We start from the raw sequence: 15,540 nt of genomic DNA on the forward strand, positions 1-15,540 counted from the left end.
ACGTACCACTGAGAACCCCGCGAACGACATGTGCATATGAACCCTGGGGAGTGCAGTTGCTACCTGGCCATGCACACGCTTGAAGGTGCATAGTCTAGCCGTGAGGAGTCGCGAGGACATATGCGTAAGCACACCGGACGAAAAACTGATGGTATTCGTTGAGATTGCGCGACGACGGAACATGATGCGGACATGATGCTGATGAAATCAAGGGCTTGTGAGAGAAAAAGCATGGTTGCAGGGAGAGGCTGGAGTGTGAGGGGATGCGCCGATGGAGGAGGAAGCGGCGCTAGCAGCGTTCAACGGATCGTGGACATGTTGCCGCTTTGGGACAGAATAATCCTGGCAGGCCATCGCGCGATTCCGCTGACCTCACAACCGAGTCAACTCCCACCACCTGGACATTCTCGTGTACTCGCCCTGGACAGCCCCTCACGTCGATACAGGGATAGCAAGCGGACGCAGCACATCTGTCTGCCCAGCCATTGGCCCCCGACGCATCCAGCAAAAGCACCCGTGCACGTCATCCTCGCACACTCCTCGACACATCTCCAGCGTAGCCATGGGCTTCATCACGGGCTTCGTAAGTGCTGCCGATCGCTTGCAATGACACTAGCTAACATGTGCAGCTCGGAGGCGTCACACTCACCACAGGCGTTCTCTACCTCAGCATCTCCTTACACACACAAAACCGCATAACACAAGCCGCGCTCCTACGACAGCAACGCCAAGTCCTCACCGAATTCTACGAGCCTAAGAAACCAGAACCAGAGCCCACAAGCCGGGAAGCACCCGTCGGGCTAGCCGAGATGGCCAAGGACCGCTGGAACAGAAGTCTCGAGGAGGGTGTGAAGAAGGTCTACACAACAGATTGGCGGAGAGTCCGGGAAGAGGCCGAGGACAGGGCGAGCGCCATTATGCAGAAGATCAGGGAGAGCAGCAAATGAGCGTGTGGTCGCGCGTGTATACTAGGAGCAAGTGAAGGCGGCGCTATGGCACGATTGCGACGATACCCCTCTGGCGACTGTACAAATATTCGGGCTTGCAATACGACCAGCATAGATTTTCCGAGTAGCATGGTAGGCTGCTTGTGCACCATCTCTTTCGTTGCGTCATTCCGTGATCCTGGTCCTCGACTTTCAAGCTACTCCCCACGTTTTCCTCTGATATTGTCCGTTTGCGTCCGCATGGCAACACCGCGCGTTTGCCTAGCTCCCCTCTCACCTCCCAACCAGCAACATCACAACACTTCGGTTTCGTCTTGAACAACAACGCAGCCGCCTGCGCAGCCATGGCGTCCCATGGCAAGGTCATGGACCTCTTCGACGAGCGCTATCTCGAGTTACAAGATGTTGTTGGCAACGTCGAACCGCCACCCACTCTAGTACCTTATGAGCAGTACAAGGCTCACGCCATCACCTACCGAATGGACACGAACCATGACGTTTTCTTCGCGCTTCTCCAGGACTTCACGGAGCGCAAGGCGTTGGAGACGGGCAAGGAGCTGTGGACGTGGTGTGTGCAGTGGGAAGTCAGTCAGACAGCGGCTCGCCAATCCCTCGCGGCATCGCAATCAGCAAAGAGGCCTCGCCTTGACTTAGACCCGCCGAACACCCCTACCGCGCCGAAACCGGCCAGCAACGCGCCTCCGATGACTCTGCATGCTCGCTGTATAGATCCCGATCTCTTGCACGAGGAGGACATGTTACGCATTCTGGTAGATATCGTGCAGGTCGACAGCACAGTGGTTCCCAACTTCATCGAATTCCTTTACAGGTGGATCGACTTTTATGAAGGAGACGGAAAGGCTCTGAAGGCGGCTCTACATGGCGAGATTCCAAGCTTGTGGGACTTTGAATATCATCCATTTCTTGTCACTCAGGAAGCCAAAAAGGAAATCAATCAAGCAAGAGGTGTCGCCCAAGATAGCGGGAAGAACGGACAAGGCGGTGACACAACCACCCAGATGCGACAAAAGCCCGACCTAGCGGCACTCGAACGCAAGACAGAAGAAAGCGAACGTCTGAAGTACCGCGAAGTACACTTCGGCATACAGCCCCCAAAGCTAGACGAGCCTCTGCCACCTCTCATCAACGTCCCCCGAGACCAGTACAAGCGAGCCAAGTATTACGAAGCTTGTTTCAAATCGCGACAACGCGCGTTCTTCTTACTCGTAGAAGCAGGAGTCACCGCACAGAACATGCGAGACTACCACAGAGATCAGCCAATGAGCCTGCAAGAGACGCCACCGCTCGTGGACGGAGGCGGCCTCAAGAACTACGAGAAGGACGCAAAACTTGCGCAAGCTTTCAAGTCGCTCAAGGAGCGACATAGGGCAAAGCAATTGGAGATCTCCATCAGCAACAAACTGGCGGACGAGGCTCAGTTTGCTGCGCGCAGTGCTGCTCCCCGAAGTCCATCTGGTGTCCCTCTCATCCCTACCACGACCACTCACGCCCATCGCCCGGATGTGATTGACGGCATATTGCACAAGATTCAGCAGACCAAAAATGAGGAACTCCAAAGGATCAGCATCGTTCCTACACCACTTGTGGGTAAGATGAAGAGCACGCTATTTCGAGGTGCAAGAGACAAAGCGGGTTTGCAAGCGATGTTCGCGCGTAGTAGTTTCCCATCGATTCCACGTTCTTCAGGCAACTTTGACGGCCGTAGGCTGAACAACAACAATGACGGCGATGGGAGTACCGATGAAGATTCGGACGACACCATGAGTGCCCCAAGGGCCAGGATGCGTCTGCTGCCTACACCCTTGTTGCCATCGCCTACATCGCTTCCTCGTCCAAGCCTACCATCGCTCAAAACGCTTCCCTGTCCATCTCTACCACCGCCTGCATCGCTTCCTCGTACGAACCTACCACCGCTACCGCGCCCACCGCCTACGATGACCTCCACTCAACCCCCAAATACGTTCATTCCTGACACGACATTGTTCCCCCACCTGCGACACCGAGCAAGCCATGCCGCTCTACCTACCACAGAAGTTGCATCTGCTGCAGAACAGACACTACCAAGTGTTGCGGCACTCATGCGAAATATCACACCGAACCCCGCAGACCAAATGATAGGGATGCTTAAGCAGCAGGTGAGTCTGGCTGTGAGTCGAGTGATGTCCCAGCAGAATGCCCAAGCTGGACAAGCTCGTGTGCAAAGCCCCCATCCATATTCTCAACCATATGTTCCTGCGGCGTCTCAAGCTCCAAATATTACTGTATCTGGACCGCAGTTACTTTCTCAACACCAACTGCCTGGGAGCTTCCAAGGAAGCTTCGGTCCTTATGCTCGACCGCCGCTACCACCTGGATTTGAACACCACCATCATTCCTCGTCTGGATATGGGGCTCATCCTTTGACCCTTCCGCCGGCGGGTCTTCCCCCTGCCTGGTTCCAGTCTGATACTCACCAACCAAATCTGTCTCAGCAAGCTCACGCTTCATCTTGGCCAACACCACTAGGACGCTCTGATCATGCACCACCTCCGGCTTTCGCACAGCGCCTAGTAGCTGCTCAAGAGACACAGGGTCATGCCGCTAGCTATGGTCAGCGACTTCCAGATGCTGGACCGCCCCTACCACGGGCACCAGACCTACCAAGTCTTAGCAGACCAGTTGGTCAGGGTGGATCTGTTCAGCAGCGCCAACTGCCCCCTCCAAATTCTCTACTGGCTCCACCTCAGGCGACTATGCAGCGCACTGCTCCATCTCCACTTCACCTTCGACCACCATCCCCTCTCTCATCGTTTGCACCCAGTCTGCTAGCCACCTCTCCCTTTACTACATCCCACCGCGGTATTCCCGTCCAAATCTATCTGCCTAAGATCGTCGTACCCGCAAACACCATCGGTCCCGGCGGACTGAAGCTAGGCGACAACGGAGTAGCCGAGACCGACGCCTTCCTCCTTGGATACACACACCCTAAGAGCGGGAAGATCACCCTCAATCGCGCAGTCTTTCTACCTTTGGGCGTATGGGCCAACGCGCAAGATAGAGTGCGAAAAGGTCACTATCAGGTACTGGAGAGCTATGCAGCACCGAATGGAAGACCTTCAGTACCGCATCGCGCTGCTTATGAGAAGGTGAAGCAAGCTTATGAGATGATGGTCATGGAATCTCCGGTGGCGAGGGAGCGAGAATTGACAAAGAGGTGGAGGGCTAGCAGGGGAAGGATGACGGCGACTCAGAGGGGTGCCGTCTGGGAAGGTTGGGCGCTGGAGATTGACAGAGAGATCGCTCTGGATAAAGAGGACAGAAAGGGTGCTTTTGTGCAGAACGCGCTGGTTGATGGAGTGGATGAGAATAGTGATGAGGCTAGGAGGAGGAGAGAGATTGAGGAGTTGCTTGAGACGGATGAGGCGTGGGACTATGAGGAGGACGAGAATGACGAGGACGAGGACGGAGTTGAGAAGGATTACGGAGATGAAATGGAGGAGGATGATGATGATGAGGGGGATAGCGATGACGACGACGATGATGACGATGAAGAAGAAGAAAATGAGGCGGAGGACGGTGAGGATGAGGATGTGTATATGGACGGCTAGGCCCAGCTTCATGAGATACGACAGCGTTTTGGAGCTGTTCCTAGGGATGATCCATATAGAAGCTCATTTCGAGTTCTCTTCCCTCCAAGAAGAGCTAGTCTAGATACAGCGTCCACCATCCACTTCCAGATTAACTCCTGTAATGAAGCCAGCCTCTTTGCTTGCCATGAAGATACACGCATTCACAACGTCGTCCACTTCACCGATCCTACCCATAGGTACATTGGACGTGAACTTTGTCCTGTTCTCCGGTGTATCTTCCATTCCTGTAAAGGCTGAGAAGAGACCCGTTCCTGTGACAAGGGGGCAAATAGACACGACACGGATCTGATGGGGCCCGTACTCCGCTGCGAGGCCTTTTGTCGCCTGAAGTATGCATTAGTCATTGGATCGCTGCGGAATTGAGTTAGAGTTGGGAGATGACTTACATTCCAAATCGCGCCTTTACTCGCGTTGTACCTAAACATGGGTGTACGAAGTCAGTGTTTGTCTCACACGCAGTTCGTACATGGGTAATTACTCACCATACGAGGCCTGGCCGTGGCCGCGTGGCTCCAACACTGGCAATGTTGATGATCACGCCTCCTTCTTTGCGCTCGATAGCTTGATCGACCCACGCATTGCAGCCAAGATAAACACCTTTGACATTGACGTCGAAGACCTTATCGAACTCGTCCTCCGTGACCGTCGTCGTAGGTTTATTGGTATATGACCAACCAGCGTTATTGACGAGTATATCGCAGCGCCCAAACTTCTCGATGCAAGCCGAGACAGTAGCTTTCCAGTCGGAGGTTTTGGTCACGTCCATCTTGTGGAAGGCGAGAGAGGAAGGGTTTGTGGCTGCGGTTGCTTCGCCGCCTGACTGGTTGATGTCGCAGACAAGGACTTTGGCGCCTTCGGAGGCCATGCCTTTTGAAATTCCGGCGCCGAAGCCTGAGCCGCCGCCTGATGAGGTTGTTAGTGAGATATGCAAGAGACAATCAGGATGCGCTTTACCGGTTACAATGGCGACTTTGCCATCTAGTCTGCCCATGATGAGAGGTTTGATATGTTGCGCCTCACGGTGTGAATGTAGGTAAATCAACCGTGTCTTCTCGAATATATATTTGAATTGCTAGGGTCGATGTTGAGTCTCAATAGCTGGCGACGATGTTGATGTTTTGATTACAAAGGAACAAAGCGCTCCTGCCTGCCATCTCATGGACCCTGATGTCTGCCACCGGTATCGCATCTCCAACCACCGTCAGTTGACTAGTCGTCCTTCGGAGTCGAGCAGGGCAGCAGTGAGGGGTAAGCGTGGTGCCCCGCATGGAGTTGACGTCGTGTTGGAGGACCACCGAGGTTTGAGCCAATTGGAGACCGTCTCCGCCGACGTTTCGCTACTTTGAACGTCTGCGGCGTCTCTCCGGATCGCCTTTCCTGAAATATCCGGATATCGCTGCAGATACGCGCATTGCCCATGTAGGCTATACGCTGGAAAGTGGGGAAGCTCTGTTGTCTGCAGATGTTGATAATGGTGGCTGCGGAATCCATGCGCCTTCCAAGATCGTTTCGTCCAGGCAACTTCACTCCACATTCACCAGCTTTGGTCAACGATACGTAGAAACTTAGAACGAAATGGCGTCAGACAGGAAACACGAGCTACCGTTCAAGGTGCGTCAATACGAACTCGTCCTTGCGATTGATTCGTACTGATACATCCCAGCTGAACAATCCAGACTTGCTCCATAGCCTATCTTTTGTGAATGGCGATTGGGTGCGAGCGAAATCGGGAAAGACGTTCGAAGTGGTCGGTCGGTCATTACAGCATATCTACTTATCTGAACACCGAGATCTGACAGGCGAACAGACCCTGGAACAGGAAAGCCGTGGATAGAGTGTCCTACAAACGATGCATCTGATGTCGATGATGCTGTTAACAGCTCGCATGCATGTTTCCAGGAGTACAAGAAGATCAGCCCGCGACAACGAGCGCAGATGCTCTACCGATGGGATGCCCTCATCAAGGAGAACAGGGAAGACATAGCGACTATTCTTGTGTACGAGACCGGCAAGCCTAGAGCTGAAGCGTATGGAGAAATCGATTACTCGACAGGCTTCACATGGTGGTTCGCTGGGGAAGCCGAGCGTATTCAAGGCAGTGTCTTCACACCCGCGCTACCAAACAGACGCATCTTCACGATCAAGCAGCCGCTTGGTGTCGCTGTTGCGCTAGTGCCATGGAACTTCCCCATCGCCATGATTCTTCGCAAAGCTGGTGCTGCATTGGCTGCGGGCTGCACGATGATTGTGAAACCCAGCCCGGAGACACCAATCACTGTACTCACACTGGCCTACCTCGCTCAAAAGGCTGGATTCCCAAAGGGGGCGTTGAACGTCCTGACCACAGATCTCGACAAGACACCAGAGCTCAGTGAGGCGCTTTGTCGGCATCCGCTTGTGAGCAAGGTCACGTTTACAGGCTCGACGCGCGTTGGCAAGCTAGTCGCTAGGATGTGTGCAGACAATCTGAAAAAAGTTACGCTCGAATTGGGCGGCAATTGCCCTGTCCTTATTTTCGACGACGCAAATATCGAGCAAGCCTTGACTCAGATCTTCGCGTTGAAGTACCGACATGCGGGTCAGGCGTGTATTACGGCGAACCGGATATACGTTCAGTCTGGAATCTTCGACAAGTTCCTCGAACGCTGGAACGCAGAGACACAAAAGATCGTCGTCGGTCACGGTTCAGATGAGAAGACGACGATGGGCCCAGTGACTACCCCACGGGGTGTTGAGAAAGCCCTCGCTCTCGTCGAAGATGCGAAGAAAAAAGGCGCAAAAATTCATACGGGTGGTAACAAGGTGGAGAAGGACGGTGGCTACTTCTTCGAACCTACTGTCATTACCGGTGTTACACCAGACATGGACATTGCCAATGAAGAAGCCTTCGCCCCGATCAGTACATTCATCAAGTTCGAGACTGAAGATGAAGCTGTCAAGGCTGCAAACGACACCAGTATGGGTCTCGCATCCTACTGCTTCACAAAGAACGTTGATCGTACCTGGAGACTGTTTGAGAATCTGGAGGCCGGCATGATCGGACTGAACACAGTATGTTGACAACGAAGACATCGGAAAGTATACTAACATGTGCCAGGGCAACTCTTCTGCTGCAGAATCGCCATTTGGTGGCATCAAACAATCCGGGTATGGCAAAGAATCAGGCAAGGATGTCGCAGTGAATGAGTACCTCATCACGAAGACGGGTACCTTTACGCTGGAGGAGCAGTCGTGAGATGGTAGGCGCTTTTCGGATGTGGTGACTGTCTCGAGCATATACATCGCTTCCAACTGTGACGCGTCGTGGCTAGCTTCTAGGGGGCTTCCCCGCAAGCTTGGTAGGTCCGCTACAGGGTGTAATGACGACCCTGACCCAAACTTGACTTGCTTGCACGTTTCACCGTTTCTCTGATGTTCATGCTATTGTTGGTGGTGAGACACAAAATCGGGCAATCGTATTGTGCTGGGGCGTTTCAATCACGCACGTGATGACGTTAGTGCCCGCCCGCGCTTTGGAGCTTACCGACCGCGGCGCGCTGCTTGTACAGCTCTCGAACTTCCAACAACACCAACTCACCGAATTGCCGGACCTCTTTGAAATATAGCCGCCATCATGGACGACACGGACATGACTGATGTCGCTTACGATATTGACATTGATGTAGGCGCAGACATTGAACCGGTAGCACAGCCGTCGCAACCACAGCAGGTTGTCCAGGTGAGCATTGCGCCAGGCTGCACGAGAAGGCGCAATTGACTGACATGCGCGCCATCGCAGGAGCCGGCCGAGCAAGAACAAAACATACCCGCCGCCTACCTTGAAGACATCATTGTCCACGAAGCATGGCCCGAATCGCTCAACCTCCAGGGCGTGAGCGACTTTGACCCCAACGACCCCCTCTACTGGGCAATGGAGCATTGCCAGTCAGACCCGCGCGTTAAGCAACTACGCTGGGTAAACGACAACTCGGTCAACCTCGAATTCTACAATAAGGAAGACGCGACCGTCGCCCTAGGCATCCTCACACACTCCGACGTGGGCGACACCAGCAACCTCTCACTACAAGAGCCCCGCACAGCGCAACCATACTCAAAGAAGCCCAACAGTCGCCTCGTCATCAGGCAGTCCAACGCTGGCGACCAGAAGCCGAAGGGCGCAGCAACCAAGAGCAACTACTACCAGCGCAACCCAGACGTGGCTGGCAACCACCAGAGGGAGCCGCGACGGAACCAAAAACCGCAGAAAGACTATCTCGATTATGGCGACGAGGAAATGGGCTCCAGGGACCGATCAAGACGGGGGTACAGCCGAGACCAGTCCATGGGCGACTCAGGCGCTGACCGAAGGGGCCCGCGCCGGAACGGACGAGACAACCGTGATGGCCGTGATGGACGAGAAGTCCGAGGTCGCGGTGGCAGAGGAGGTCGTCAGCCCGCTGATGGTAGACTCAGGAATGACGACGTTGATTCCTACCGACCCGGCTCAAGAAGGTACTTCAGCGCATTGCCCCGTGACCCTGTCAACAAGCTAACAGACCCAGTCCACAAGAGCCACGCTTCGGCCGTCTACGAGGACGCAGCGCCTCCCCTGCCTCCGACGAAGAAGGCGACGGTCGCTTCGGATTCGCAGAGAACGAGACCCACGCGGGCCGCCGTCGGTACCGCAGCCGGAGTCGCAGCCGCAACAACACTCGACGTCGCCGTGAACCCAGCATGGATCGCTGGACACACGACCGTGCAAACTATGATCGCGGCGGCCCTGCGAGTGGTGGACGTTGGCAGAAGGACTCTTTCCTTGACACTTCGCCAATGGGCCATAACCACCACCGGTCAAACGCCATCGACGCGACATACGGATCAAACAAGTCACGAGGAGGGGATTCGCTACTTTCTCGCATGACCAAGAACGGACAGCCCGTACTCCCGCAACAGAAGCGGTCGCTAGCCGATAGAATCACACGCGATGACGACGATCCTGCTGAGTCGTTTGGTCGCCTCAAGGGGGACGATCGCGATCCCTATGTCACCGACTTCTCTGAGCCGTCACAGCCCCGACGAGGTCTCGCTGATCGCATCACACGCGATGACGATATCAGCATTCGTGGCCAAGGACGGGCACGCAGCCAGGAAGGAATCAACATCCGTGGATCTGCTGATCGGCGTGGTGGAGGAGGTGGAGGTATCAACATACGTGGTGTGGCGAGCGGTGCCTAGAATGCTTCCACTAATGAGCGCGACGGACGCGAGACAAGGAGAGATCGCTGGTCTCCCCAATATAAGAGGGATTCCGATGATACTGTTCTGATCAGTCGCCGTCGTAGCTTTGGTATCATCATGGAGGATCCTGAGTTTTGAGCACAGATTGGGCATGGCACTATCGGGTGCTAACGAAGCAAGCCTGGAAGAAGTTGCATACTACTCTACTCTACGGTCTTACTCTGTAATGTTGTCTTGCATACTATGCAGGGCAATTGCCGCTTTTGGGCATCAAAATCAGGCGTCTTTTTGCATATGGCGAAACGAGGTTCGAACATAACTCGAAATACCAGATCATGATCACAAGTTCAGACAGGAACTGCTTGTCACTCCCTTCCATTTCAGTTCGTGTGAGGAGATGTCTTGATGCTACGACGTGCAAGTGTACTTACATCTAGAAGGCTGTCTGGCGCGGAAGACAAGCGGATTGCTATGGTCTCTTTGTTGTCTTTCGTCATGAGTCGATCGAGCAGCAATCAGTGGTCACATCCACGCGAATCTGATATTCCGTTGTTTCAGCAAACATTCGTAGACGGTATATAACCTTCCCTCTCCATCCCACTCTCAGTCCCACACTCAACACTTCAACACCGCCAAGCAACCACTATGACCCTCATCCACCAAATGCATCTGTGCTACACTGTCCGTCATTACTAACATTTTCATAGATCCCAGTCCGGTTTACAGACGGCTTCCACACGGCTGCCATTCTCGCCATTCATTCCCCTCCAAGACCTCTTCTCACTCCATGACAAAGCGCAACTGAGCTCACGGTCTCGCCATAACTACAAAACCTCAAAAAGATACCATCGGCACTGAAGACAAGATCGACATCGGGTGTCTTCTACCACTCAGTGACAGCGGACCGGACCAAGTTGTCCAGTCATCCATCTCCAAATCACCACGCTCCTTAACCGGCGCATACCTCCCCTCCGCCACCCACTCGACCTTCGCTTTCCCTCTTAATCCCTGTGGGCAGAGCGGCTGAACCGTTCTCAACAGTCCCTCGAGTTCAGGTTGCTAAACATGAGCAGAAACTGCGGTGTGCGTTGATGTCTACATTCTTCCATCATCTCTAGCTTGGATTGAGTCAGAACGGGACTCTGGGGGGTTCTTTCTTTTAACTCTTTCTTCTTAACATATTTATACCGTTGGATTAATCTCCTTGCGCTGGGCGCTGCGAGATCAGACATCTTGCATCTGCTGGCAGGTAAGTGGAACGAAATCTCCTACTGTTTGCTGGTGGGTGGATGCTTGCTTGGTGGGTGTGGGAAGAAGAAGGAAGATGGAAGAATGGGACTAGGTAAGTACGTCTCCTTTCCGATTTGTGTACTGACCCGTGAGAGTACGGTCAACGGTCGAATGAGCATGGAGAGAGCTGGAGTGAAGTAGGTACGATGGATATATGTAGTCAACAGCGCTATTCAAAGACCATAGTAGTTACAGCGAAACTCATCTAAAACCTAGCCTCAACCTTTTGCTCTGTGTCTTGCAGTGCCCATTGGCTCCTCGCCTTCTTGCTCCTCACAGCATCAACCTGTTCCTTTGTGAATCCCTTCGCAACCGTCGCTGGGTTGTATCCCAGGCCAGTGATCTTAGCAATCTGCTCGTCTGACTTGTCCGTCGCGGCGCTTCCGTCGTGCCTCTTGTACACTGTGCATACTACGGCGCCTCCAAGACCCAAGTTGTGTTGCAGGGCAACCTTTGTATCCTTGATTGATCGGTTGTTGGCCCAACCACGCATGTGCCAAACGAGCTCAGCGCATTGAGCGAGACCTGTGGCACCGAGCGGATGGCCCTTGGAGATCAGACCGCCTGAGGGGTTGATGACGACCTTTCCGCCGTAGGTGATGCCACCCTTGCGGATAAGTTCGTGAGCCTTGCCCTTGGGGGCCAGACCAAGGGCTTCAATAGTGACCATCTCGTTGGCGGAGAAACAGTCGTGGAGTTCGCACACCTTGACGTCGTCTGGTGATACGTTGGCCTCTTCGAGCGCCTCGCGAGCAGCTAGCTCACTCATGCTGTATCCTACTAGCTCAATGGCGCTGCGGTTGAACAGTGATGGTGTGTCAGTTGCTAGTCTTTGTCCGGCGATCAGGATGGCCTGGTCTTTGAGCTCAGGGCGCTTGTCTAGGAACTCTTGCGAGACCAGGACTGTTGCAGCAGCTCCGTCGGAGGTCGGGCAGCATTGAAGCTTTGTGAGGGGTTCGTGGATCATGGGTGCGTTCATGACTTGCTCGAGGGTGTATTCGTCTTGGAATTGCGAGTAGGGGTTGTTCTTCGAGTGGGCGTGGTTGATGCGACCGATCTCTGCGAAGTCCTTGAGTTCGGAGCCGTATCTACGAAGATGGTCAGTATGGTAGAAACATGGGTTGATCCAGACATCGGGACTCACTTCTCCATGTGTTCCCGTCCAGCGTTTCCGAACATTTGCGCGGCACCCGGTGCCTTGGTGATACCCCTCGTCTCCTTCATCATCAGGCTCGTCGTGCCTGTCGGGTTTGCGCGATCTTGGAAGAAGCTCTGTAGACTTCCGGGGAACATCTTCTCAAAGCCAACGACCAAGACGCAGTCGGCCGCTCCGTGCGCGATCATGTTGCGTCCCATGTAGAGTCCAGTCGAGCCAGTCGAGCAGTTATTGTTGACGTTGTATACGGGAATGCCAGTCATGCCGAACTGGTAAAAGACGCGCTGACCGCAAGTTGAGTCGCCATAGCAGTAGCATGCGACGCCTTGGTCGACATCGTCGTAGTTGATGTGCGCGTCGAGCATGGCCTTGACGCCTGCCTCGAAACCGAGCTCAGGGTAGTCCACCTTGCCACGAGGCTTGATGAACTTGGTCATGCCCACGCCGAGGACGTAGACGGGCTGTTTCTTGCCGACCATGATGGCGGTTGTGAGTTGTGAAGGTTGGGATGCGAAGGAGCTTTAGCGGTGGAGTAGGTGCGATGGAAACGTAGCAGCACAATCGTACTATGGTGGTTCTGAAAGAACGGGGATAGTGGAGAATAGCGAGACGCGCTCCATGGTGATGTATATAGCGCGACGGTTGTCCCCGCATCCGCAACACCCGTGGAAGTTTGGCGCGTGGAGATGCCGAGGTTGACTCGTGAATGACAGGGGCGGGTCTGAATAACCGACCGCGCCTGAGGGACACTTGTAGTACAACACGACGCTAGACCACCACTGCATAATCTTGGTGAACTCTTCGGTATATTCGCAGAAGCACGTCAATTGCTTTGTAGATAGGGAGCCATTCTGGCCCTGCTCACTCAAGCAGGAAAGTCGAGTTAGCACGTAGTGTGCGAATCTGACACTCCATTCTCTCTCTAGTCAGGAATCAACCTTGGAACCATCTTTGTACGTGGATTCCAGTGTGTAGAATGACGCGACACATCCAGTACGAGAATTTGGCATCACGATCATTCTTCTGAGAGCAATTCCTTGAGCGTCTTGTATCGAAGACCATTTAGCCGACACAGATCTGAGGTTACTGTAGAAGAAGCCTATGTCTTCCTGGTCAACGTAAACGCTACCTAAGTACGCTTGACTTCTACTGCTACGCTTTACTTCACCCACTTTTTCTCTTCTTTCTCTCCACTGTCTTTCTTCTTCTCTTTTTACCAGGACGATAAGAATCTGTACAAAAGCATTGATCAAGCCATTCTTTGCATCCTTCCCTCGTAGCGTATTTGACACAATGATTCCGAATCAACAACTCCATCCGGCAAGCGCAGATGATGAATTGCATCACCATGGGACCTGATATCCACGTCATGTAATGCTTCCTTTTCCAACCGCAGGTAGCAGGAATCAGATGCAACCTCCTTCCAAGACTCAACAACATCATCGCTGAGCTCAAGATCCCATGTACCACGCCATGTAAGTGTCGCTATTGCGCTTGCAGTATGTCGCTGATAAATTACCGCACAGGCTTGTCCTGGTTCACTGTTCCAGAGCACCATGGTTTGGAGCTGCGGCATCTTGAGCGCAACCGAACTAGCGTTTTGCAACAGTGTTTAAATATCTTGGCGAGGAGCTGTCCGGGCCAGTGTGGATGACGTGAGTGTCAACGACTGCAGGAGATTCCAGGTACATGGCAGCTGCTGGCATGAAGTGAAGAACTGCTGGGCGTCGATCATGTATGAAATAGAAAGGCGCTCTAGATGTTGGCTTTTGGCGGCAAACGCTCTGGCAAGGTAGAGTTTTGTAGCTGAGGGAGTTTCCACACGTTGGTTCAAATGTGGCGTGGCGTTATCAACTGCCAATTCAAGTTGGTTGTTGAAGTCCTTAAAGATAGATAATCTCCTAACGGAGTTTGGAACGCTTTCCAGGACCCAGGTGAACAGTACTGTTAAGATGTCAGAAAAAACCAAAATACATGTTTGATGTAGGTGGAAGGGTGGGGGTGGGTCTTCAATCTTATACCAGATCCGATATAAGACAATCTCAACAGAACGAGTACGGCCCCTCTACATTTCTAGGCACAAAAGCGTGTAGTGAATAAAGGGCTCAACGTACTATATGCACGCAGGATCTGGTAATTGCGCCGGACAACCCACGACTTGTGGACTATACTTTCTAGCCGAGGGAGTTTCTCCCACAAGGCCTTTAGTACGTCGGGAGAAAGCTCATGTCGAAGTTTTCGACGTATGCAGAAGCCTGTAACGGCATGAACGGCAAGGATGTTTTGAGAGACGCTCCAGGGGAGCAGGGAGAAGAGGCGCAAAACGGCGGGCCGGCCAGGAGTCTCGAGCTGCTGACCATTAACCCAACCGTGTTTTGGGTCGTGCCATCTGATGGCTTTCTCCTCTTGCGTCTAGTCTCTTGTGTCTTCATGTCCAGGCCCAAAACAGTAGTTTTTGAACCAGTGTTGTGAGTCACTCGGTGAAGATGCGCTCAGTTCGAGTGTCAACCGACCCGTAGGCTGCCAGGTACTTAGGATAGAAAAGAGCTTTATGATAGCCCTCTTAAACATGGTAGATCTATCACGGGACCCAATGGCTGATCGTTTACAACTGGTGCAGGCGTATCGAGGAAGAGCGATATTGAAACAGATGTGCTTGACAAGAGGCCTTTGTCGGATAACGAGGGTTTCCAGTTCTTTCAGACAGGATGGCTGCAATGATAGTCGGGAAAAATCCTGGGTTCAAGAATGACCTGCCATTCCTTACAGACGGCTGCGTATTGAGCCCAGCCAGGATGTTTCTGACCTGAGATTTCGTCGAGGATTGAAAGACGGATATCTGCAGGCAACGAGGGCCAGGGAAAGGCGATGCCATCGTGTCTCTCCGTCATTTCTGAGATAGAAATTTCTTTGGCAGTAGTTATGGTAGGAGGAATCGCGCACGTTCGAATTTTCGGGTTTTCGTAGCGGGATTGATGATGGAGGTATGCAGGGCGCTCCTTTTATAGTCAACGCACAGGTGTCCCGGTTCCGCAGCGACTAAGACACCTACTGACTTCAGTTATATGATTGCCTCGACTTCGACCGTGTTTGGCTATAAGGAATATCGCATGGTGGTCAATGATCTTTGACTCACATCTGTGTGCGATTCCATATCTTGGTAGCCATCCACTTCACCCCATGGTACTGCGATGACGCAGCGCGAAACTAACCACAACTTCCGTAACATCGATGACCTGGACGAAAAGATAATCTCACAGATGAGAGATGTCGCAAGTAT

General features: G+C 53.2%; 4 protein-coding genes across 4 annotated transcripts; 3 read left to right on the plus strand and 1 right to left on the minus strand.

The window, feature by feature from the left end:
• Window positions 1-1,291: 1,291 nt before the first annotated feature.
• On the plus strand, window positions 1,292-4,555 carry J4E84_004804 (uncharacterized protein; the record flags this gene model as incomplete). The annotated part of the gene is made up of 2 exons (XM_049387406.1): window positions 1,292-3,103; window positions 3,695-4,555. 2 exons carry the CDS (start codon window positions 1,292-1,294, stop codon window positions 4,553-4,555), a joined length of 2,673 nt encoding a protein of 890 aa, XP_049245179.1.
• A 1,617-nt stretch (window positions 4,556-6,172) lies between these two features.
• J4E84_004805 (uncharacterized protein) lies at window positions 6,173-7,832 on the plus strand (the record flags this gene model as incomplete). Its single annotated transcript, XM_049387407.1, has 4 exons — window positions 6,173-6,208; window positions 6,261-6,348; window positions 6,405-7,648; window positions 7,695-7,832. The coding sequence occupies 4 exons, from the start codon at window positions 6,173-6,175 to the stop codon at window positions 7,830-7,832; spliced, it is 1,506 nt and encodes a 501-aa protein (XP_049245180.1).
• A 393-nt stretch (window positions 7,833-8,225) lies between these two features.
• Window positions 8,226-9,497, plus strand: J4E84_004806 (uncharacterized protein; the record flags this gene model as incomplete). The annotated part of the gene is made up of 3 exons (XM_049387408.1): window positions 8,226-8,234; window positions 8,307-8,315; window positions 8,376-9,497. 3 exons carry the CDS (start codon window positions 8,226-8,228, stop codon window positions 9,495-9,497), a joined length of 1,140 nt encoding a protein of 379 aa, XP_049245181.1.
• A 1,812-nt stretch (window positions 9,498-11,309) lies between these two features.
• J4E84_004807 (uncharacterized protein) lies at window positions 11,310-12,739 on the minus strand (the record flags this gene model as incomplete). The annotated part of the gene is made up of 2 exons (XM_049387409.1): window positions 11,310-12,192; window positions 12,249-12,739. The coding sequence occupies 2 exons, from the start codon at window positions 12,737-12,739 to the stop codon at window positions 11,310-11,312; spliced, it is 1,374 nt and encodes a 457-aa protein (XP_049245182.1).
• Between the last annotated feature and the right edge of the window lie 2,801 nt (window positions 12,740-15,540).

Source organism: Alternaria hordeiaustralica (genome assembly GCF_023758085.1).
Source record: "Alternaria hordeiaustralica strain BMP 2776 chromosome Unknown scaffold_7, whole genome shotgun sequence".
Taxonomy (NCBI): Eukaryota; Fungi; Ascomycota; class Dothideomycetes; order Pleosporales; family Pleosporaceae; genus Alternaria; species Alternaria hordeiaustralica.